Genomic DNA, 25,240 nt, shown 5'->3' on the forward strand with positions numbered 1-25,240 from the left:
ATGGTGGTGATGGCTGAACACTGAGAATGTACTTAATGCCACTGAAATATATACTTAAAAAATGGTTAAAAGGGCTAATTTCATGTTATGTATATTTTACCTCAAAAGAGAAAAAAAAGAAAAAAAAAGAACAGGACTTCCCTGGTGGCATAGTGGGTAAGAATCCATTTGCCAGTGCAGGGGACACAGGTTTGATCCCTGGTCCATGAAGATTCCACGTGCCTCAGGACAAGTAAGCCCACGCACCACAACTATTGAGCTTGCGTGTTGCAGCTGTTGAAGTCTGTGTGCCTAGAGCTTGTCCTCCTCAACAAGAGAAGCCACCAAAACAAGATGCCTGCACACCACAATGAAGAGTAGCCCCTGCTTGCTGCAACTGAAGAAAACCCATGCAAAGAATGAAGACCCAGCACAGCACCCCCCAACCTCCAAAAAAGAATAAATAAGATCTATGGAAAGCATTGAAGAATTAACTTAAAAATAGCAATAAAGATTTCTTAATATAAAAAAACCCCACAATTTTCCCCAATAAACAGATACTTTAATGGGTTACTTTATACCAAAATTAAAATTTTATACATAAACTAAATAAGGTTTTTAACATATGTGAATGTGTTTTGGTACAGCGTCCACAGTAGATGTCTTCAACTTAGAGACAGCTCTTTTCTCCGCTGTTGTAATTAACAAGGGTTGGTCACCTTCCAAGCTGAATCTCATCTGACATGAAATCTGTACAAATTATTTTCCAAGTTTAACCATGAGATAGCAAGATAGCTCTTTCCAGACATATATTTATCTTACTGCATGATGACTTGAACTTTATGGCTTCTAAATGAGGCATTTATGACGAGGAAATCCAGCCCAGCAACAGGAGACAAACTTTTAGACCTCTTCCCTGATGGTGTTAGAGTTAAGGTTTATTACCTGGGGGTGGGATGTCAGTGACTCCGGGCAAACGTAGAGAATGTTCTCAAGCCCTAAGTCCGGATCCAGTAGTGAATGGGCTGCAGACTGGTGAGCTGTCATAATGCCTCGCATCTCTTCTTCATGACCTGTCTCCATCTGCAAAACATAGCCTTGCCCACTGACAGAGAATGTTCCAAAGACACCAGAAGATCCTTGGCTTCTGTGTGCTCAAGATGTACACAATGTCACGCTCTCTTTCCTCCACCGGTTATGAAAAGAGAGCTTCCAATACCCCCTAAAAGCGGCTATTTTATTTCTTGTGGAAAGACTCCTTTTCCTTCTGTCGCTAGAACTCTCTGAGGCTGAGTGGATCATGGCTAGGGCCCTGGGCGTGTCACAGGCAAGACCAGCACCTGTGGTCCGAGCCGTCACTTGCCTCGGTTCCAGCGTTGGTGATGCTGTAGGGGCCTAAGAAGGTGAGCTCAGCTGGCCAGGATGCCCTGCTGGGATAAACGACTACCTGTCCCAGAGGAGTCAACCAGGGAGGTGATGAAGGAGTGGAAGGGGAACAGACAGAGGGATTAACGTGTCTACGCATCCTTGGGAACAACCAGTAGAATTCAGAGCCAGACTGACTGCAGGGTGACAAAGCGCTGATCCAAGTCCTCTGGGAGATCCAGCCCCCCAGTCCGCCTCTTGAAATCTATACCGTGGAAACTTAGACCAAGGCAGAGACATGGGTACAATGGTCCCCAGGCACCCAACCTCAGCTTCCACAATTAGCAACCAACATTTGTCAAGCTTGTTTCAAATCCCTACCCTCTTTTTACCCCTTCAAGTATTTTTAAGCAAATTTCATATACCACGTTATTTCACCCCCAAATATTTCAATATCCTGCCCCCTCTTAAGGCTGTCCGACAATAAATACCCAATACTCGCTACCAGAAAATCAGCAATGTTGTTTTTAATACAGATGTGGTACAGAATGTTTAATTACAGCAGGGCAGAGATTCTAGTTAAATAAAATTAAAAACCTTTATTTTTCCCAAATATAAAATTACTCAATTAATGTCTGAAAAGAAAATATAACATGGTGAAGGCTTTACATTACACCACTATTCACCACAAGATTTATGATTTATCAATGACATACTCCACCACTTTGGCAAAAGGATGAAATTTTTAAAATGGTTTATAAACCTAACATAGCAAAGACTGAATACACCTCCAAACTGCACTGCTTTTATGTACAAGAATAAAACAGTAGAGTCAAGTGTGTTGCATATACTAAGAACAGCACAAATCTGTCACAATTAAACTTTATGCAGAAGCTGATGTATTAAAAATGTAGAAATGTCATACGTGTATGTACACAATACCAAGACTGTATTAACAAACTCTATGTACATAACAGTATACTGTACTCCTTTAAACGTTTAGCATAGTTGTGTTTATTAATACAGGCCTTTGGTTCTAAACTGCTTGACTAGTTTTAAGCTCCCATAGTTTCTTAAGCTTTCCTATTTCTTCAATGCAAGTAAATGAGTATAAAAGCACTAGCTTTTCTGGTTCACTGGTACAAAAATTACAATGGTCAGTTTCCTTAGGTCATCAAAAACTAGTCACAAAAATAGTTCTTGTTTTCAATCTGAATGTGCCACAGGAAAAAAAAAAAAATATTTTCAAGATTTTCCAGCTTAGCCTAGAGGCGAAGGGTTATCCTCCAGCCTCGACTTCAGTGCTATGTACATTCCAAAACACGTGTTTTCTCCAGGCCGTTTATTTTTAATACTACTTCTGTAAGGAAGAATAACACTTAACTCCAGCCAAAGAGTGTCCACTACACACCTCTGTTAAGACACAATGAAAATGTTGAATATTGCCAGCGAGGTTTAAAAAAAAAAAAAATAACGAGTGCTCTCTTGAGGAGGACTCCTCCAGGAGATACGAAATTACCCGGTTCTTTATTCCCGTAACTCTTCCATCTCCTCGGCTCCTCCTTGTGCTCGGTCTCCCCGTGTCGGGCACCTGCCCAGGGATTAGCTTTGGAGTCATCGTCCTGAGTTTGCAAATGACAGAGCAAGTCCCCACCCGTGGACCACGCGGGGAGATCACACCACGGAGGACGAGCTGGTCATGCCGTGCACCAGCGTGCTGGTGGGCGTCCCGCTGATGGCGTTGAAGATGTGCAGGGAGTTTGGCAGAACGCTCGTCTTCTCCTCCAGGGGGCAGATCTCGAGGCACAGAGACACAGCGTTACCCACACGCAACGCGCCCAGTGACACTTCTCACAACTCATCACCTGGCGGCCACTGCGTGACTGTGACACTCCCAGGGAGCTCAGCCTCCATGCAGGGCTGAGGGAGCGGGGCAGCTCACCTCCCACTGTGTATCAGGGTTTATCGGATCAGGATTTTAAAGAGCAAGTCAAGGACAGCATGTTTCGTTTCCTCTACACGTTAGTGAGTAGAGAGCCTTCTAAGCTCACCAGGTCATAAAAGCACCTTGAAGTCTATCCTGCACGTACCTCGTGGGGACACGACCTGGTCCTGGGCCTTGGAAAAGTCTTTTTTTTTTTTAAATGAATCTGGAGCATCGGTGTTTTCCACCAGCTCCTTTTCTCAAGATCTTACAGATTTCCATGCTAGGAGAGAGAGAGTGGCCGCCTTGCTGACTCTCAACAAGTCTCTTTCACACTCAATAATGCAGGGAAGAATTCTAAGCACAAGACTTGACCTAGTGCCGGGTGGACACCGAGAGAAACACACACACTCAGAGGCTCCCCTGGAAAGTCCAAGACTCCAGGGCAAGACCATTTTTGCTTTAGGGTTCAAAGTTTAATCTTCACAGTTGTTGGGATAATGGAAAATTCAAGGTGCAGTTAAGAGCCAGCATGGCATTATGTCCACACAGTCTGGGAGTTTAATATTCTCAGCTCTGAATTCCGCCCCCCCTACTTTCATCTTGTCTAGTGCCAAGTGCTGACAGCCACTGATTAAGCTCTCCAAACTACCTGGAGGCCCCACACAAAAGACCCTGAGCTTTCTCCAGACACTTGTTCCCACAAAACCCTCTCTTTCCACTCAATTATTCACGTATTTATTTCTTTAGTCATTTCTATTTTTTTTTTGTACTTTTCTAAATGCCCAGAAGAGGGCTGCCTTCTTTTTGCACATGTACTGTCATTATGTCGGTGTCTACAGTTATCCAAACTTAGTCGTAACTTTCTGTGAGCCAGTTATTAAGATCCAGAGAAATAAAAGTAGAAAATGACATTACCATCCCATCTGAACACGTGAGCATGGAGGAGAAAAAAAGCAAGTTAAAGCTTAGACATTTAAGTTAGTTTTCTGCAACAGAACCCTCCTAACTAAATCATCACAGGCAACTGACACAAATGGCACTGGCTTCCATTTAAGAATGAAAGGCAGTGATGGAGGCAACAGACAGAAGCAGTCATGTGGGCCGCTTACGGGGCCAACATTGATCAGAAAGACTGACACAGAAGTCTCCATCAACTCTGTGGTTGATGGAGAACAGACCCCTCAGAAAGCAACAGGAAGCAGCCTTTGACATTCATTTAGTTCCCTGGGCAGCTGTCCCCATTGATGACTACTGAGCCCACATATGTAATCCCACTGAAAGGAATTCATACAGGAAGATGGTGGTAGCAGTGCAATCAGGGAAGCTGCCCAGAATGACAAGGAATAAAGAAGCAGCCTTGAGGACTGACTCACTGGGGCACCCAGATCAGCTGTAAGGAGTCACACTCTGCAAAACCCTATGTTTTTAAATGGTGAAAGACATTTATTGCAATGGAGAATTCCTTAAACCAAAGGATTGGGTGAATAAAGAGTTCCAGGAATAGTACTGGTATTTCTTTTTTTATGTGAGTTGTTTCTGAGCTATTGACAGTTTGAGTGATAGAAAGGAGGTTAGACAATGACGGGTAGGCTTCTTGCTGGCTGTTCCCCAAGCCCCCAGGGTTAGACAGTAGCAGCAGTGCAGCGTGCTACCCTATCCTTCAGAGAGCAACATTCTGGAAGGATGTTGGGGCATTCAGACCATTGTAGGGTGCACCTGAGACCCCCAAGTGTGTGTGGGGTCTAAACATGAGAAGCACTCGAGTGTGGCACCTACCTGCTCGTGCATGATTTCAGAAAGCTCTTTTGTCATTTCCCTGTAGTTGGCCTTCATTTCTTCCTGATACTCTATCTGGTCCTCCTTGATGAGCCGTTCGTTCACCACTAAGGCTTGACCGCAAGCTTCCACAAATTGCCTGAAACGGTGCGGGAGAGGGAAATCAAGGCATGAACAGAACAAAGCGTGAGCCCAACTGGCAGGATCTCTTTCCTGAGCAAGCACAGGAACGATTGCTACTTCAAGAGAAAGACATTTCCAGTGTGCGTTACCTGAAAACTTCTTTAAGCAACTTCACTTTATTGTCAGGGTATCTTTTCGTGTTTGTGTCATCTAAGAAAGCTCGGGCATATGCTAGTGGACCAGCGTTGACCTGAATAAAGAACAAAAATTTAAAATTAGGTTATGAAGAAAATGCCCATCATCGTTAGTTTCAGCTGGCATTTGCTAAAAATGCTGCTTGAGTGAGTGAGTTATGACCTCTGCCCTCCATGAACTTAGGACCCAAAAGAAGAAACCATGAATCAAGCTCATATTGCTATAAGCTATTTGATGTTTGTCATCTCAGCCATCCTCAGGGCACTTGTGATGATGGTTCATCTTATGGAGGAAGAACTAACGCTTGGAAAATGTAAGGACCTGTTTAAGGTCGAACAGCCAATAAGTAAGACACCTGAGATCAGAGCCAGTCTTCCAACTGGTATTTGTGCTATATGACACTGAACTAAGAGGTCAATCTGGTGAGTTCAATGAAAACTGAAAAACAAAGTACGTGTGCCAGTTTTAAAGAACCAACTCTTCCCCTGGGGGAATTGTGGAGCTGATCTGCTACCCTTAAATGAACTAACCATCTCAAGGGCTGGGAGGCCAAAGATTCAGGGGATTTGGCAACAAGATGAGGGACTCAGAGCCCTGCATGTCTCCTCTAATTCACCAAGCGGAGCTCTCTGAGGCTGAGTAAGTCAGGAAATGTGGGAGTGTGGCAAGAAAGAGGGTTAGACACACTGGATGGGGAGGGGAAAGTTCCAGGCACTTGGGACTTGGGAAAGGGCCTGACTACGTGATCATTGCATGATTTTTCTGGGGTGGGGGTGTCCTGAAGGACTTGGAGGTAAGTGAGCAGGGAGGGCGTGGCTGTGGTTGTGGGTGAAGGGCATGGGCAGCAGTCCTGGCCCACGGCATGTAGGACTTGCAGTAATGGCAGGGGAACTGAACTGATAAGAGTTCACACCAGGGGTGGGGAGACGGGGGGCACAGAGGTTAGAAGGGGGCCCTCTGACATAGGGACAACTAGCTAACCCTCAGGGATGACTGGGTATGATCCCTGGATATATGTGGGGAGCTTTGTCAATAACCTAAAAGTGACCTGAACGAAGGAATATCCAGAGTGACGTGTATGTTCCATTTTAAGAAGGTGGAGAAGGAAGCTCGTGACACTTCATAAGGTCAGCATGCTAAGACCCTGGAGTGGAGAGCAGAGTCACGAAGCCACCCGATGGCTCTGTCCTGTGCAACAGCCACCTGGGAGAGGCTCTTGGTGGAAGAATTAAAGAAACACAAATAAAAGGATCAGGCTTCTCTCCCCGGATTCCAGCTTTGTTGTTACCCTGGAGGGAGTAACTTTCACCTCCTCGGTTGATCACAGAATGCTTTGGTCTTAAAGGTGACCAGGAATTTATCCAATGCTAAGTTCACTATCAAAAGGCAGGGCACATGCCCTTTGGAAAGTGCATCCTGCCCAGCCCCACCCTTCCCTGCCACGCCTTCCCCCGGCCCCACAGTGGCCTTTTCAGAAGCTGGCTATTTCCAGGCCCAGGCCACGTTACTGAGCGGTTTTTGTTTTAAGCTGCAGAAAATTGCGGCCTCTGGCCCGTTATGCAATCACTCACGTGGCTGGAGTATTTATCATCTTCACCTGATACCTTATTTTGGTACATTAGTCTTTTGGGCCGTAAGGGAAGAGGTTGAAAACATCTGTAAATACTTTTGAGGTGAATGACTTTTTAGAAAAATGTGAGGTAACAGCTTAGCATTGATCTGATAAAAAGTTGACAAAAACCGATTTCAGAAACTGAAACCAGTGTATTACAATCTACATGTAACCTTCATAAACACATTCTTCTTGAAAGAGAAAAGAAGCGGATATAGGAATATACACATAATGCAGGTGGCTAGAATTATTTATACAAACTTAAAAACGTCAATAAAGCAAGAAGCATGCTGCTCACTGGAGGGAGTAACTTAATATCTATTAATTTCTTAGGAAACCACGTAAGTACAATATCTGAAAAACATCCCTATGATTGAAGTGTACCATACCAAGATAAAGGTGCATGTAAGTGTTTAGCTTGATGAATTTTTACAAACTGAACACACCTGTGTATCCAGCACCTGGGGGTGGGGTGGGGGGTGGTAGGAAAAACTGGAAGATTGGGATTGACCTATACACACTACTATGTATAAAATAGATAATTAATAAGGACCTACTCTATAGCACAGGAAACTCTACTCAGTACTCTATATGGCCTAATGGGAAAAGAATCTAAAAAAGAGTGGATATATGTATATGTATACCTGATTCACTTTGCTGTTCAGCAGAAACCAACACAACGTTATAAATCAACTACACTCCAATAAAAAGGACAAAAAAAGTCAGCACCTAGATCCAGTACAACTTCACCTGAACAGCTAAAGGAAACAAAAAAGTCTTGACCCCTATTTGTTACCACAGAAAAATCAATTCAGATAAACAAAGAAAAAAAGAACATCTCTGAAACAGATTTCTATAGAGGATACAAAATTTGCTACTAATAAAGGAACTATTGATCAGTTGGGCTATGTTGAAATGAAGAATTTCACTAATCAAAAGATACCATCAAAAGAGCGAAACTTCAGGTACCTTTTCAGTTACAATTTTCATAGAAACCAGAAAACAATAGTTTCATATGAAAACCTATAGCTCTTCATACTTCATCTTATTTAAGTCTTGATGCTTCCACTAGGCAGTCAGAATTAACCAAATTTCTGAGAAGCCAGGCTGTACCCATCTCCAGCCCTTGCAGACAGCTTGGTGACAATGATGCTCTTGTAGCCAAAGGGCTCCCGCCCATCTGGGATTGGGAGAAACCGCACAAATACAGAAGAGAGGGGGTGGGGATCTCCTCTGGACCTGGTGTGAACGACCTGAAATTCCCTGGGTCCACAGGTGCTGCCCTGCAGATTGCCTGGCCTGGCGCACGGATTGCCTGGCCCGGCAGCCGGCTTACCTGGACGCTCACGCTGCCCTGGAGCTTGAGCTGCAGTTTGATCATGTCCACTTCGGCCGAGGAGCACAGCTGCCGGAGCTCGGCCACCTTCTTGCTCATCTCATCGATGGCCACCTCGATGGGGTTCAGGTCTGTGTGGTGCTGGTACATGACCGGGATCCGCTTCTTCACGTACGGGAAGCAGTGTATCGCTGTGGAGGAACACAGCGCAGAGTTAGGCCACGGCTCGCACTGCTAAATTCGTCCCGACGGACAGCTCATCACCACGCCCAAGTGACAGGTAAGGAACCTGAAGCGTGTCTAGGACACATGCTGGCACTTTGTGGAACCAGAAACCAGTCTTCCTTTATTGTGCTGTGCGTTTCACCACAGGCATCACATAAAGTCAAGAGGGTCGGGTTCTTGTTTACTGTAATAGGAGAAGTTTATCTTTGAAGAAGTCATTTGATCACTCGTTGCTCAATTTTCTTGCCCATAAATGTGCTAAACCTTTCTTGGAAGTTGTGACAGCTGAATGAGCTAGCAGGCATGAGACAGCTTTGCAAATATAAAAAAGACTAAATAAATAGTCCTGAGATATCATATAACAGAGTTAAGTCCAGAAAAGAGTTCCATAGGAATATCCTTGAGCCATGGAACAACTTGGAATCACATGCTTAAGTTTGCACAAGTCAGAGAAATCAATGAAAATAACATGTGAGAAAGTAGTTTATGAACCGGAAATTCACAAACTTTGAGTTGCAATAATAAAGATGTTTTAAAACTTGAGTGATTCAACAACATTAAAAAATATTTAGTTTTTCTCACATATTTTTTTTAACCAAAAAGACACCACTCAATATTGTTTTCATTTCTTTTAAGACACCTGAACATATCAACACCAAAGAGTTGGTTTAAAAAAGAATAGAAAAAAATAGCACTGAAACATATATATTACCCTATGTGAAACAGATTGCTAGTCCAGGTTCGACGCATGAGACAGGGCACTCAGGGCTGGTGCACTGGGATGACCCTGAGGGATGGGGTGGGGAGAGAGGTGGGAGAGGGGCTCAGGATGCGGGACACATGTATAACCATGGCTGATTCATGTCAATGTATGGCAGAAACCACCACAATATTGTAATTAGCCTCCAATTAAAATTTAAAAAAAAAGAACAGAAAAATAGTTGTTTCTAATTCAATACTGTTTCACATTTCTCCCCTATTGCTTATATATTGTACATGTAAATATAATATTCTTATTTCATATATGTATTTATGAATAGGCAGGTAGCTATATGCTTAAAGCTTCTATTACTTTTTAACAAGTGGAAATAAGATAGGAGTGTTATGTTTAGATTCTTTACTGTTTAGTAAGTGGTTGGGGAGGGTTTACTCAAAAAGGACTGATCACAAAACGAGAAAGGTCGGCTCCCAGGGTTCCCTCAGGGCCACCCAAAAGTCCAAACAGAGCAGGAAAAGACATTCAACCTGATCCAACCCTGTTTGTCACACCCTTTACAGGCCTGTCCTAGTTGCTGAATGCAATCTAAGGCCGAGGGTCCGTGTCTACCATTTCTTCTGTGTTCTCTGCGGACACACAGTTTTTAAGTGGCGACACTGGGATTGGCAAGTCCTCTTTGGACTGAAGGCTCCTTTGACAAGAACTAGATGCTGCTGTTTATCAGCCAGGGAGATGGGAACAGCCCTCCAGCCACAGGTGTGCCCAGACGCGACAGACTGACGTGCTTTACAGTGAGAATACTGTTTTCTCATTTGTCAGGACACACGTCTTGTGAGGCTCACGCCATGTCAAAACACACTACTAACGTTATCACAGTGCTTCTGGGTGCCATGGGGTGGCAGCACCATTATTTCAGAGAGAAAAAAAAACAGCTCCAAGGGTATTTGTGAGATGTCCATGTTACACTGATTCCACTCAGCAAAAGGTCTGAGTCACTGCTTCTTATGATGGTCACAGGGGGCTAAAAGAGGCACAGGAGAGGTGAAATGATACAGAAAACTCAGGGTCTGTGAGTGAGCCCACCAAGGCACATGATCCAGGACCACCCCCTGGCCCAGCCTTCCTTACTGGCCTCATGTCTCCTCTCACTGGGGTCACTTGGCTCCAGCCACACTGGCCTACTGGTCACCCTGAGCATGGTGGGCACAGGGACCCCCGCCACTGGTCTCTGCCCCCATAGCTCTGTCTTCCTCCAGACATTTGCACAGACCATTCCCTCACCTCCTTCAAGTCTGGACTCTCCATGAAGCCCACAGGGCTTCCATTTAACCCACCATTTAACCTACAACCTTCCCCTTCCCCAACAGCCCATTTCCAATCCCCCTTTGCTTTTGTCCAGAACGCATATTACCTTCCAACACAGACACATTTACTTATTATATTTACTGTTTATCGTCTGTCTCCTCCTGCTAGAATTCAACTGCACAGAGAGTTCTGTTTTGTTGATACACCAAGTTGGACATTGCCCGCCCGTGCTCCATAAATTTTGCTGAACGTTAGAATATATTACTCCCCAAATGGCTACATGAAAGAGCAAATGGGCCTGGAAAGTGGAAAATTAGGTGGTGGACTGAGTGAGCCATCACATCATGAATCAACAGCCCGCATCAGTGGTCTGTAGCCCTTCAGTCAGGACAATGAGGAAGAGACGGCTGAGGGGTGTGGTTGTACGGTCTGGTGAGACTGATCAGGGGGTGAGGGGTGGGGGAATTATTTCCAACCTGAGAAGGAGTCTGGACGTGATTTGGGAGACTGGGGAATAATGACCAGGAAGAAACTCCATGGGATGAGCTCCACGAAAGAAGGAACAGACAGGGTCAGGTAGGGAGGCAGGCTCAGAACTGACACCGAGGGGGATGGGAGGGTGATCATTAGGTCTTTCAAACGACCCACTATTGTAGCTGACTGAGAGAACTATCCAGGAAAGTGAACCTGTGTGGGTTCGGAGGGCAGGGGCTTCTACGCAACTTGAAGGCCAAAGGACAGCTCTGAAGCAATGCAGAGGAAGAAGATCCTAAGGGATTAATAACACAAGGGAAAGCTCAGAATATCCTGGCCTGTGTGTCTTTAAGTGAAGGTTGGTATAGTTTACAGGTTCTCAGTAGCATTTTTATAAGCCCTTCTCTAAATCTTTGTACTATCAGTAGTTAAGCCTTGTGAAATTCTGAGATCTTTTGGGCAGAAACTGCACCCCTTCTTGCTCTTTTGTTGCAGTATAATCTCCTTTTGCTCATCATCAACCTCAAAAGGCAAGAAGCTCAATGGTGGATGAGATGTAGCAAAATGAAGTGCATTCCTTCCCCACCTGGGCATAATTTACCAAATCCTTTCACACAGGATGGACAGTGTAACTTTCTTTTTACAGATGAAAAACTAAGGTGCAGAGAGATTAAGTGACCTGCCCAAGGTCACATATTGAGGATGTGATGGGGTCTGCAGGACCCAGGCCCAGGCTCTGCACTGCCCACACCTCCTCAGGGTGATTATTTCCTGAGTCGATTATTTCCTTTCTCTGTAGCAGCGTTACTCTTTGTCCCCTCTGCTCAGGCGGGTACAGAGCTTTGCTCTGGTCTGTTATCTAATCTAAAATACTTCTGCAACAAAATGGGAAACTGGCTAGTGAAAACACCCCATGGTAACTATTTATGAATAAGCATGCTCCCTGAGTGGGATAATCATGATACAAATCCTGAACCTGACTCATCAGTGAGCTCGGTTTATTTAAATCAGCAGTTCTCCAACTTGAGCAGTGTCTGAAACACCTGGAAGGCTAGGTTAACCACACCAGCTGGGCCCCGCCCCCAGCATGCCACAAGTTCCCAGGTGTTGCTGACACCGCAGACTGGGAACAACCTTTGATAAGCACTGATCTGAGGTTATCACTGCTGGAGAGATAAACATGGTAAGCTGGTAATTCTTGTAAAATGACTCCACCTAAAAAATGCAGTTATTTTGCTTGATAAGGATTTGCTACTGTGTCCATCAGAAAAACAATTCATTGCTCAGATGGTAAAGAATCTGCTTGCAATGCAGAAGATCTGGGTTTGATCCCTGGGCCAGGAAGATTCCCTTAGAGAAGGGAATAGCTATCCATTCCAGTATTCTTGCCTGGAGAATTCCATGGACAGAGGAGCCTGGTGGGCTATAGTACATGGAGTCACAAGAGCTGGATATGACTGAGTGACTGACACTTTCACTTTCAATCTATGAGGAGGGGCTGATGTTTTTGAGGACAATATTGTTTGTGTTTTAAAGGTTGTCTTATTTTTCTAAAAACAGGAGCAGAATCTCCTTTTTAAAGAATGTAGGGTAGGGGAGGAAGGAGAGGGTGGGATGTATTGAGAGTAACATGGAAACTTATCTTACTATTTGTAAAATAGATAGTCAATGGGAATTTGCTGTATGACTCAGGGAACTCAAACTGGGGCTCTGTAACAACCTAGAAGGTGGGATAGGAAGGGAGGCGGGAGGGAGGTTCAAGAGGGAGCGATATGTAAACCTATGGCTGATTCATGTTGATGTTTGGCAGAAACCAACATAATTCTGTAAAGCAATTATCCTTCAATTAAACAATAAAATACCTTCGAGAATAAGAAAAAGAATGTAGGGTTTCGGGGGTTCTTTGCTGAATTTAAATTTTTACCTCAGTTCCCTCATAGGAAGAATAAAAAATCCTATGCAATATGCTGTCCTGAGCTATTTCATCATGAACCACACTCTTTCTTTTCCTAACCACTAAATCACACACCACGCAATTCACCCATTTAAAGTGTATTGTTCACTGGCGAGGCAGAAGCTTCACCGGAAACTGCGCCATCCTCACAGAACTCTTCATTGATGATTATAGTGCTCCCTTGGAGAAGGCAATGGCACCCCACTCCAGTACTCTTGCCTGGAAAATCCCATGGACGGAGGAGACTGGAAGGCTGCAGTCCATGGGATCGCTGAGGGTCGGACACGACTGAGCGACTTCACTTTCATTTTTCACTTTGATGCATTGGAGAAGGAAATGGCAACCCACTCCAGTGTTCTTGCCTGGAGAATCCCAGGGATGGGGGAGCCTGGCGGGCTGCCGTCTATGGGGTCGCACAGAGTCGGACACGACTGAAGTGACTTAGCAGTAGCAGTGCAGCAATGCTCCCTGCTCGTGACCAGGCGGAACACTTGACAACAGCAACCGCTGGACAAGCACTGGGCGCCTTCCTGGTTCGACTTAACTATGGCCAGTCTGAAAAATGTGCCTCAATAGCAGATACTGACAACACGTGGCATTCTCAACAGCCTCCTCCCTTATTTTTTTTTTTTAAGTCAAGAAAGCCTTTTATTGCCTGTTAAAGGTTAAAGGTTGCCTGTCATTTGCTGACCCTAACCTGAGAGCGATGGTGGCTCTTAGGTTACTCCCAAGACGCCTCTACATGTGTCACACAGCATAGTTCTAGGGGGTGGGTAATCAGTGGCTACTAAGCGGTGCCAAAGGAGCCACTGAAACTCTTGCCACTGCTGAGTGGGCAGCCTAAAAATGCGGTGGGCTTCCTGGTACTAGCAGCTGAGATTGTGCTGTCCTCTTGTTCTAGAAGCAAGAGCTGAGGCTGGCCAGCCACTCAGGGAGGAGGTGAGCCTCCTATCCCACCTGTTCCTGCCCCCTGGAGTCTCTGAGCAGGGTCATGCTGGGACCTGTGAGGCACAGATGCTTCAGGGGTCTGCTCCCATGACGTAGGTAGCCTCGGCACTGTGCGCAGGGGTGCTTGCCCCGGGGGTGGGCCACGTATCTGGAGAGTCTGCCAACCGCTCAGAACAGCGTGCCAGAGCGTTCTGGGAAGAAAATGGGCCCACTGGTTTCACCAGATTCTAAAAAGGTAAGTGACCTGCCACTGGACCTGACTTCTGGTCTGATGGAAGAAGATACCCAACAGGTAAACAGAAAAATGTCTGCGTTTTCAAACGCAAGCATGAGATACGTGTTAAACTGAAGCAGGTACGTAATGAAAGTTAACTAAGTTCCCGAGGCCCTTCCGGTTCTAGAAGCTTCTGGATCCCTTCTGGAGGCTCTTTCCGCTGCCCTCCATGCTGAGGGCTGGGTGTGGCTCTTACCGGAAGCTGGGTGTGGCTCTTACCGGAAGGGGCGGGGGGGGGAAGCCGTACCTGTCAGGATGGTGCGCCGTTTGCACTGCTCCTCTACGCCCCCCTGTCGCTTCCCGCTCTGGGTGAAGGGCATCTCGAACATGAAGCGGCGAATGTTGTGGGATCTTTCGAACTCCGTTTTCCTTTCTTGCAGTTCTTTCTCATCAAAGAACGGGATCACGTGAGTCACCTGGATGTATGCATACTTGGAATCCAGATCCTTGGGGTTGACCTTTAAATGAATAAAGGGAATGGAATACAGCTTCTGGTGTCTGAAAGACTCCTCCAATGCACGTGGAAGCTGTGTTTTCCCACTTTGTATGAGTAAAAGTTTTGGAGACTCAGAAAGTTTGAAAAAAACAGTACAACAAATGCCATATACCCACCACTTAGAACAATTGCTAATACTTTGCTATTTTGTTTATATGTCTCTTTACACACATATGTACAGGTAATTTTTTTTTTAGTGGAAGCATTTCAAAGTAAGTGGTTCACATCATGACACTTGAGCCAGCATCTCCTAAACATGACGACAGCCTCCTTCATAACCACAATACATCATCATTTTGTTAATGTTACAAAATTAACACTAATATCCTAATAGTACCCAATATACCAAGTTTAGATGAAAAATTCTCAAATGTCCCAGAATGGTATTTTTGGCTATTTGTGTTTGAACCAGAATCTAATCAAAGATTGCATTTTACATTTAGTCATGGCTCCTTAGTCTTGTTTAATCCAGACTGTTCTTCTTCATGACACTGACTTTTTTAAAGACATCATGCTAGTTTTCATGTGGAATGACTCCCCATCTGGATTCCTCTGATTCTTTCCTAAGCTGTATTTTTACATATTTGGCTTAGAGAGAAAAATGTTTATTTTAGTAATAGTGTTTAAAGCCAAGCCCTCAAGTCATAATTAACCTGCAGATGGATTAGACTTAAACACATGGATATGAATTAGTTTAATACAAGTAATAGATGAATGCATGAACATCTTGAGAGAAGGTTGTTAGGTCAAAGACACAGCCTGATCCAGACAAAGTTTTTGGCTTCAGAGAAAAAGGCAAGTTGGACTTGAGTGATTTGGTCTAGAAAGGAAGTAGGTCTTAATAAGGTTATGTTGAGGTTTCTGGCTAAAAATGGACCAACAATGTACGTTTCTCCCTCTTCCTTTGTACAGCTCTGTCACAAAGTATAGAATTAACTGGCAAGGACAAAAAGGACGGAAGAACAGCAGTGTGTGAGTTTAATGAATATCTGGAAGGCAGGTGCACGGGGGTTAAAGTTCTAATCCACATTCCCATGGAAGGGGCAACAAGGAGGAAGCCAGAGCACCCCTCAGAAGCCTGCTGTGATGGACTGGACATCTGTGTTCCCCCAAAATTCTCATGTAGAAATCTTAACCTCTAATGTAGTGGTTTTGGAAGGTAGGAGATGATTAGGTTAGGAGGGTGGGGCCTTCATGAATGGAATTAGTACCCTTATACAAGGCCCCCACAGAGCTCCCTCAGCCCTTCTTCCACATGAAGACACAGCGATAAGTCTATGCTCCAGTAAGAAGAATCTCACTCAGAAGACTGAGTCTGCTGGTGCCTTGGCCTTGGACTTCCCGTCTCTCTCCTGAATGGTGAGGAATAAATTTCTGTTGTTTGTATGCTACCTGGTCTATGGTATCTGTTTCAGCAACCTGAAGAGATGGGCGTCTGGAGAAGACCAGCACTAGGATTAGGGTGACCAGGGGAGGTATGGTTTGGTGAGTGGCCCAGAGTCTATGGTGGGTGGTGGCAGAACCCCAGGCTCCCTTCCCAAGTCCCCACCCCCAAGAAAAGAACAGATTGTTCCTTGGAGAAACCGGTCTGGAAAGAGTCTAAGTGGGTTCGCCAGTCTCAGCAGAAAGCGGGGGCAAGGTACAGAGTAGGACGCAGGTGGAAGGGCAGCTGGAAGGCTGCAGGCTGAACGTGGGACCTTCACCCTTGCTCATCTGCCTCCAGCATCCAGAATTACCTCCTCCCTTGTCCCCTCCCTACCACCTGGGCAGGAGACTGCAAGATTCTTCTCTGGAGAAAGGGAAGGGCCCCAAGGACATAAATTCCAGACACTGGAGACGCCTACGCAGGGCTCAGGACAAAAACATGAACTGAGGCTCCTCCAAAAGGATGGACTGAGAAAGAGGTCGAGCTTATTGCTGTTGGAAACTGAACAGGAGGAACGTTTGTAAATGCAAAGAACAGGAGCTCCACTAGACCTGAGTTTCAGGAGGCAAGAGGATCCCATCTCTTGGGAGATGTCCTAAAGTCGGTACAACACGTAAATACACAAGGAAAGTGTGGAGGTTCAGAAATGGTCCTCGTGTGAGGGCAACTCAGCAGAGGACAGCCTGTCTAAGGAGAACATAAATCTCATTCCTACAGATGTGCTGGCTAGTTAGTTCCTTCCTTGGTCTGTCTGCTCATCCCTCTGTCCGTCCATCAGTCAATCAACCAGACATTGTGCTAAGTCCAAGGAAAAAGAGCAGTGACTGACAGAACCTAGGACCCTACTCCTACGGAGTTTCTAAATAGCTGGACTAAAAATGGTGTGTCCTTTCAGATATTAATTATTTTTTAAAAGAATATCTGTTTAAAGTTATGAAATAAAGGACCGCTTCATGAAGGATATCAGGGAAGCATAGAAACGTATTAGGGGGAAAAAAAATACACTTGTCACTCAAAGTCAACCATTCTTAACTTTTTCCTGCATCTTCTTTTTTTGACACACATTTATGAATATATATGATCAATCTATGATACATTTACAAGCATGGTCCATACCTTGCCAGAATCTTGTATCATCTTGACGTTTTCAGCACCAAATTTATCTGAATAAAGTTTGAGAAGTCTCTGAGAAATTTCTGACAGAGGTGTGAGTTTGGGTTCCTTGTAAATATACTCCTTTCCATCTTCATCTTCAAAGAACCCCTGTGACATTACGCACAATTAGAGCTGCCCCCAGACACAAGCCCAAGGCTGACCACAGGGAATGAGTCTTTTGTTACAAGGGTTAACAACAACAAAAAAGGGAGTGATTCTAAAAACAAAATCGGGCTTTCCAAATAGGAAGGAAAATGATAATAACGTGAGGTCTGGGTGTGAAGATAAAGGAAAAACACAAAACTGCAAACTCATCCAAGAATGTGATCATTAAGTGTTGAGTGAATAAGAAATTGGGGATTCAAGACTGTGTTCTCTCAGTGAAGTCGAATGATGGCACTCAAGCCTGTTTCACATTCCCAAGGAACAGAACTCACTAAGACATGTCTCAGCAATGGGCTGGCCTCAGACATGCACACCCCCCCACTTCTGACCTCTCCCATCTACACGGGATTTTACAGTATCAACAGAAGCATTCTGGCCTGGAGAGTATGTTTGGCAAAAGTTACGTAAAGTTGGTGTAAATTCCATTTTGCTTCACTGATGAGAAAAAGTAGGAAAGGATTGTTGCATAATATCAGAAAATATTTTTATAATCGCCAGTCATCACCTGTTTTAGCACCAGTCGGGTCTGAATACGACAAGGCTGAGAAAATTGCTTGGGAAGTGAAAAAGGTTGAAAACTAAAAAGCCCAAATTGGAGTTAATATTTGAAATAAATTTTTAAAAAACATTTCTCATCTAAAATAAAAGAGAGAAAATGGTGCAAAAAACATGGTATATAAAAGGAAAAAACGCAGGCTAACATGAGACAAAAAACACCCACATCAAACTTAGGAGTTTAGATGCAGTGATTCACTGTATTACTTGCTTTTTAAGCATTTACTGTAATTACCTCCACATCTGTTTCACTGTCTGTAAACTGGTATTGCTATAAAGTTATAAAAGACAATAAATAACAGGATAAATTGAAGGTTATATAAAGCTCATTGAAAACCACACACCCTAAATACATGTATTATAATTTATACTATTTAATCATGTTAGAGACTTGGAGGTTAAACTTTCAGTTAAATATAAATGAACCTCTTTATAAAAGGTTTCTGAAATATTACAATGGTAAATCTACTTGCAAAAATATTATAAAAGATAAGAGACGCACAGGGACAAAGGAAACCAGAAAGTCTTAATTTTGGTTTAAAACATGCAGTATAGATGTGTAAGGGAACAGGTGATTTATTTCTGTGAATGGAATAAACTGTTAATCTGGTTTTTTCTGGAGTGTGTAATGACTGGACAGATATACATACAGACTTGAAACTTGCAAAGCACACTGAGGTACCAAAGATGCTGCTAAGAATGTCTTATGGGAGAACTTACCGCTGCCTTAAGAAAGTAATAAAGAAAAGACAGGAAGAAAGAAAAAAAAAAAGCAGAAAGTTTACTACTGAGGAAGATAAGAACCATAGTAAACATGACAAATTCATTAAATTAGAATTTCTAGAAAATGGGAAATTTACAAAATACCACTTTATAGGGTCTAAACAAGAACAAAAAAGGACTGGGGATGCACTATAGGAGAGGGAGGAGGCTCACCTGCCCGAAGAAGGCCACTCGGAAGTACGTGCCCAGGAGCCGGCGGCCGGAGTGCATGACCTCAGTCACCTTGCTGTAGGCTCGGTGCAGCGTGTCGTATAGGTGGGCCAGCCTCTGCAAGGAAGAACACAGCTTGTTTTTTCCCATTTGCAGCTAGCAGAACTGATGTGAAACTAACAATGAAATGAGATCATGCAGGTGAAAACTCCTTGGACTTGAGTTAAAGAAAAAAAAAGATCAAGAATGTGTTTTGACTGGACAACTGGCAGTGATCATTTCCAAGTGTTAAGTTTCCAACCCGAAGGGCCATCTGGCATACTGAGAACCCATCGGGTTCCCAGTGCAGTGAGTCAGTTCAGTCCTCTGATGCTGCCTGTAGTTTTTGCTTTTCCTACTCCATTCCTTAGCACGTGCTAAAGAGAAACTGGATGGCATCCCCAGCCCAGAAAGGCTGAAAGGGTCACTCTTTTCCCCCATCAGTGGAGTGAGGTAGAGTTCTAAGAGAAGAGGCACCTGGGGATTTTAAAAGTCAGGGTCCTGACAACTTTATGCAAGTGGAGTGCCAGAATCCCCAACCCCTGTCCTTCGAGATTGGAGGTCTGGGTAGAGGGGTGACATCTTGTGGCTCCGAGGGTGGTGGCCTCCAGGGTCACGTGCAGGGGCAGAGACCTCGTGCTCAAGCGGCCTGCTTACGTTCTCTGCGTGTAAGAATGTCTGGGGATGTGTGTCACTCCCCCATCCTCTGAAAAAGTTAACCAACAGACTACTCGGATACCTCGAAGTCCCTCCGCTTCTCGTAGATGGGGATGATGAGCTTATAGATGTCGGCGATGAGCTCATAGCGCTCGGCCTTCCAGAGCCCGTCTGCGCACTGTTCCAGGAGCTCTGTGAGCACGTCCTGATCAAAGAGAGGGAGAGAGTGTTACAGGGAAACCGACCCTGCGCTCCTTGCAGAATGCATAAATGGTGAAGATGATTTCAAAATACGTAATATATTTTTAAAAATTATTTTATTCAACTTTTTTGGCTGCACGTGAGCATGTGGGATCTTACTTCCCAGACCAGGGATTGAACCCTTGCCCCATGCAGTGGAAGCGCAGTCTTAACGACTGGACCACCAGGGAAGCCCCTCAAAATATGTAATATTTTTAGATACTAACTTCTACATTCTTTTTTGCAATGAGCTATTTTCCAGTCATGTTTACAGACAGAAATTAAGGTCTCATTGTGTGACTGTGGTAGTAGTTAACTGCATGGGGAAAAAAAATGGAAATTGATAGCTTCACATAGGCTCTCAATTTTTGTTCTTAGTTCTCATTTTCTAAATATGATTTAGATTTTTTTTTCTTTTCTGAGGAACAAGGACAATGCTGAGACATGGAGAGTCACTCAGCGTGACTTCAAACCAATGTAAACATCTTAGAGGAATTTAGTGATGGAGTGTGGGAGGCACTGTGCCTGCCTTGCCAACATCCTTTTCCTTTCAAAATTCTTACCTACTGAAGTTTGGGCAGTCACCCTGCCTCCATTAAAGTCCTTGAACTTAGGACTTCACTGATTTCTTTCATCAGTGTTTGGTAGTTTTTAGCATACAAATAGGAGAAGGCAATGACAACCTACTCCAGTACTCTTGCCTGGAAAATCCCATGGATGGAGGAGCCTGGTAGGCTGTAGTCCATGGGGTCGCTAGGAGTCAGACATGACTGAGTGACTTCACTTTCACTTTTGACTTTCATGCATTGGAGAAGGAAGTGGCAACCTACTCCAGTGTTCTTGCCTGGAGAATCTCAGGGACGGGGGAGCCTGTTGGGCTGCTGTCGCACAGGGTCGGGCATGACTGAAGCGACTTAGCAGCAGCAGCAGCATACAAATCTACAGATTTATACCTAATTTTTCCAGGTTTTTACTGTTATTATAAACAGTACTGTTTTTCAGTTTTGATTTTTTTTTGTAGTAAAAGCCTTTGTTGAGTAAGATTTAAAGTCATCCGGCATGTTTGTAGGAACTATACAAAGTGATTGTTAACAGCATGGTGCAACTATGGTATAAGTATCTAAGTGTGAAGAAGGTTGGTTGAGTTTTGTATACTGATCTTCTATCCTATGATCTTGCTAAACTCAGTTTTAGTAACTTCTCTTGTAAATTCTTTTGGATTACTTGTGTCACGAAAGACAATTACATCTTCTGTCAACACAGGCAATTTTATTTCTTTTCTTACTGCACTGACTAGAATCTGTAGCAGTGTTGAACAGGAGTGGTAAAAGTAGATATTCTTGTCTTGTTCACAGTTTTAGGTGGAAAGTATTCAGTCTTTCACCATAAAGTATGATGTTAGCTGTAGGTTTTTTGTAGATAATCTTTTTCTTGAAGAAGTTCCTTTCTATTCCTAGGTTTCTCCAACCCCCTGCAAACTCATGAGTAGATACTGAATTTTTTCAAATGCTTTTTTTGCATCTATTGAGATGGTCATATGATTTTCCTTATTTGTTCTGTTAATATGGTGAATTATATTGATTGGCTTTCCAGGGCTGAACCAACGGTGCATTGTCAGGGTAAACCCTACTTAGTCACAATGTCTTCTTATTTATGTATTGCTAGATTAAATTTGTTAATATATTTTTAAGTCTTTTATAGTTGCCTTTAAACATGTTTGTATCCCCTATTATTCTGTACATGAATGGCAGAACCTGTGTGTTTCATTACCAACCTAATGTTTCATTATAGTCCTAATGTCTATGATTCATAGGTCCAAAGAAAATAAACATTTAAAAAGCAGTTTCGAATCAATTCACCAGAAAATACTACCTGACTTAAATAAACCATCTTTAAAACAAGACATTTAACTCCTATGTCATATTTACAATATATAAATCATAAAACTCATCTGTGTGACTGAACTCTGTACCAAAGCTTATAAAGAGGTATACCAGTTGTCTCATACTTTTATTGTAGGTCTCATTAAGTGCAAACACTAAAGTCAGATATATGTAGTAATTATCCTAACAGCTACAGACAAAGAAAAACGTCAGTAAAGGTCCTAACACGCTATCTGTTCATCCTGTATCTGTATTATGAAGATGCAAAGCCTCGCTCAGTTTTCTCTTAGTTTTGTCTCAGATCTTTTCCAGTGGAGAATCTATCCAGGTTAAACACAGCAAACTTTTATGATTCTTCTCATGCTTCTCTGATTATAAAAAGCTACATAAAAGAAAAGCATAAAAATATAATTTATATAATATCAGTGTCCATATACTTACTTTACCATATTTATAAAACTGGGAAATGTAATAAAGGTCTAATGTAATTTGGGAGTTGTAAGGATCAAATAAAATTTTACTATCAAAACACTCTGAAAACCAAATGTTGTAAGCAAATAACAGACCAGTTAAACAAACTTATTTCAGTCATCACTTCTACTTTGTATTTGTTTTTGAAATGAATCTTATTTCTACTGAGCAATGTAATATCCCACAGTGCCACATACATATTTGGTAGGCAAGAATTTCTTGGATGAATGAATCAGTCTGCATTTTTACAATATTACTAACAGCTGTCTTTCACTGTAAGGAAATGAGTTGAGTTCCTGTATCAAAGCCTTGCAATTTTTACGTATCTTACATCACAGACATCACCACTGGGGATTTACTGAGCATCTTCATTCTCCTTGATGCTGTGGAACTATGGCAGAGGCGAATGAATTCTGAGAAGACCCAATTTCCCATCAGGAAATTTTGTACAACCAAGGTATTCTTCTGATAACGAAATAGACAAAGGCATGGGAACTTACCCATCTTAAAGCTATTCTCAGGTTTAACTTACAGACTATTCATCTGGCCCCTTCTTTTCTCACTACTGGGCTTTATTCAAACTATATACAGTCCACACTGTAGATGTAAATACAGCGTGATGACACCCGACTTACTGTGGATGGGATCAAGAGACCTAAAGATTCTTAATTCCACACTGCAGCAGTCACAGCAGCACAGCGAGACTCTAGAGTAACTTTAATGTGATCTCGTAGAAAACCGAGAATTCTTCTCAAAGAGTTATACATGTTATAACCAGGCACAGTCACTACCACAGCATTAACTTGATTCTTCATTCATTCACCTACACATTTTACCAAGAGTCTATTATGTGCAAGGCATTGTGCTTGACACTGGGTTTATGAGACAAGTCTATATAAATAAAATTTTGTTTCTGTAATTTATAAAAATGGCTCTATAGATTTTTACCAAATGTGGAAGGCAGGTTGGGATAGTTTAGCAGGTGATGTGATATACATGAAACTGGCTCTGAGGAGGAGGCCCCCAAACAGACACGTGGGTTATCCTTCAGAGCAGCTAGAACTGATGGACTAGAGACTCATGACCACCAAAGGGAAGAAATGTGACATACATGTTCAGATATTGAGGACAGAGAAAGAAAACCCACAGTGATTTCAGAGATGTACCAAACTGCAAGTCAGAAGGGTGGCACTCTGAACTGAGAGCAGTAGGCACTTGCTGACTTTACAGTAGTCTGTGTGTCTTTGGGGAGAGTCCTGGGGTGGCCAGCAATCAAACGAAGAGAGTGCTGCCTGCTCTCATGGAGCTCAGAGTCTCTACGCAGACCAATAAAGAGATTGTAAAAGATGATGGTGGGTGTGCTGATAAGGCTAAGCCCAGGGAACCAGGGATGCAGAGAGGAGCAGCAACCATCCAGTGACAGGGGAAGGGAGGGGCATGGAAGGTTGCAGAAAGGGACAACTGACTGAGCATTAACAATGACAGGAGTTAGTGGGGTAAAGGGGAAAGGTGGGAATAGAAAGGAAGCGAGGAGAGACATTTCAGGGAGAGGGACCAGCATAGGTCGAGACGTGGGAGTGATGGCAGTGTGATGTGTGCGACATTCTTAAGTAGTTTGAAGGGCTGGCGAATAAAATCTGAATCAGACAGGGCCAAGAGATGAGGCTGAAGAGGCGGAAAGATTAAAAACACTGATTAAATAGCCACACTCAGGATTTTAGTGTCTAACCCTTTGCGACTCCATGAACCATAACCGCTCAGGCTCCTGTCCATGGGATTCTCCAGACAAGAATACTGGAGTGGGTAGCCTTTCCCTTCTCCAGGAGATCTTCCCAACCCAGGGATCGAAGCAGGTCTCCCACATTGCAGGTGGATTCTTTACCACCTGAACTACCAGGGAAGCACCTTTCCATGTTAAAAATAAACTAATAATTGAATAGAGATAATTTTTATGAGCTATGAAAATACACACAAACATATATTAACTGCCACAACTAGGAAGTATTCTATAAGGAAGATGTTCCTTGATTTTAAATGATGTTATGTCTATCCTCCTAAGTTATCTGTGTATAGCAGCCTTTCAGGTATATTTTAAATGGTTTGAGATTTAGTCACTTAATAAATATATATCAAATAAAGCATAAATATATATCAAATAGAGCTTATAAGTGATCTCCTGGGCCAAGTGCTCCTAATTGTGAGACTAAGATGTGAATACTACTTTTACTCATTTGTCAAACTAGAAACACATGGGAAGTTTAAAAACAATGACATCTGAATTCAAGCAGCGTATCAGTATGATGAGCAATTCATTTCATTATGGAAAAACCTGCCATTCAATCAGAGGAATGCCCCAGAATGGCTGGAAAACAGGAATGTTTGATAAAGTGAATAGAGCCTGGTAAATAATTATGAAATAAGTATCACAATTTGATGGTGCATATCAACTTATATATGTTCCTGGACATTATTTTATCTTTGCTTCTGGTCAGGAGGCATTTAGGATTTATATTTTATCAGTCTAAATATCACTTGTAAAAATGATAATGTATACCATAAAAAGCAGAGTAGTTATAGATTTTACCTAATAAACTAAAAATGGCTTTTGTTTTTAAAAAGGTAAGTCCTTCTCTCATAAGGGTAGAGTATGAATTACTGAGCATCAGAGTTTAATTTGGTAGACTTTATTTTTCTGGGCTCCAAAATCACTGCAGATGGTGACTGCAGCCATGAAATTAAAAGACGCTTACTTCTTGGGAGGAAAAGTTATGACCAACCTAGACAGCATATTAAAAAGCAGAGACATTACTTTGTCAACAAAGGTCCGTCTAGTCAAGGCTATGATTCTTCCAGTGGTCATGTATGGATGTGAAAGTTGGACTATAAAGAAAGCCGGGTGCTGAAGAATTGATGCTTTTGAATTGTGGTGTTGGAGAAGGCTCTTGAGAATCCCTTGGACTACAAGGAGATCCAACCAGTCCATCCTAAAGGAGATCAGTCCTGGGTGCT

The 25,240-nt window shown here is 43.1% G+C and overlaps 1 protein-coding gene across 8 annotated transcripts in view; it reads right to left on the bottom strand.

Moving 5' to 3' along the window:
* Nucleotides 1-2,220: 2,220 nt before the first annotated feature.
* Nucleotides 2,221-25,240, bottom strand: part of DOCK9 (dedicator of cytokinesis 9) — a 290,025-nt gene continuing 267,005 nt past the window's right edge. For 4 of the 8 annotated variants that reach the window (XM_068984765.1, XM_068984760.1, XM_068984766.1 and 1 more), the window contains exons 46-53: nucleotides 19,720-19,842; nucleotides 18,945-19,058; nucleotides 17,250-17,396; nucleotides 14,459-14,669; nucleotides 8,314-8,504; nucleotides 5,320-5,420; nucleotides 5,048-5,186; nucleotides 2,221-3,141 (exon numbers count right to left, since the gene is read on the bottom strand). In XM_068984765.1, coding sequence (XP_068840866.1) covers nucleotides 3,019-3,141; nucleotides 5,048-5,186; nucleotides 5,320-5,420; nucleotides 8,314-8,504; nucleotides 14,459-14,669; nucleotides 17,250-17,396; nucleotides 18,945-19,058; nucleotides 19,720-19,842 — 1,149 coding nt within the window. In that variant the 3' untranslated portion in view covers nucleotides 2,221-3,018. Of the gene's footprint in view, nucleotides 3,142-5,047; nucleotides 5,187-5,319; nucleotides 5,421-8,313; nucleotides 8,505-14,458; nucleotides 14,670-17,249; nucleotides 17,397-18,243; nucleotides 18,280-18,728; nucleotides 18,735-18,944; nucleotides 19,059-19,719; nucleotides 19,843-25,240 lie in introns of all 8 variants that reach the window. The other 4 variants (XM_068984763.1, XM_068984767.1, XM_068984762.1 and 1 more) reach the window with 2 other exon arrangements.

Source organism: Capricornis sumatraensis, chromosome 12 (genome assembly GCF_032405125.1).
Source record: "Capricornis sumatraensis isolate serow.1 chromosome 12, serow.2, whole genome shotgun sequence".
In the NCBI taxonomy this organism is placed as follows: domain Eukaryota; kingdom Metazoa; phylum Chordata; class Mammalia; order Artiodactyla; family Bovidae; genus Capricornis; species Capricornis sumatraensis.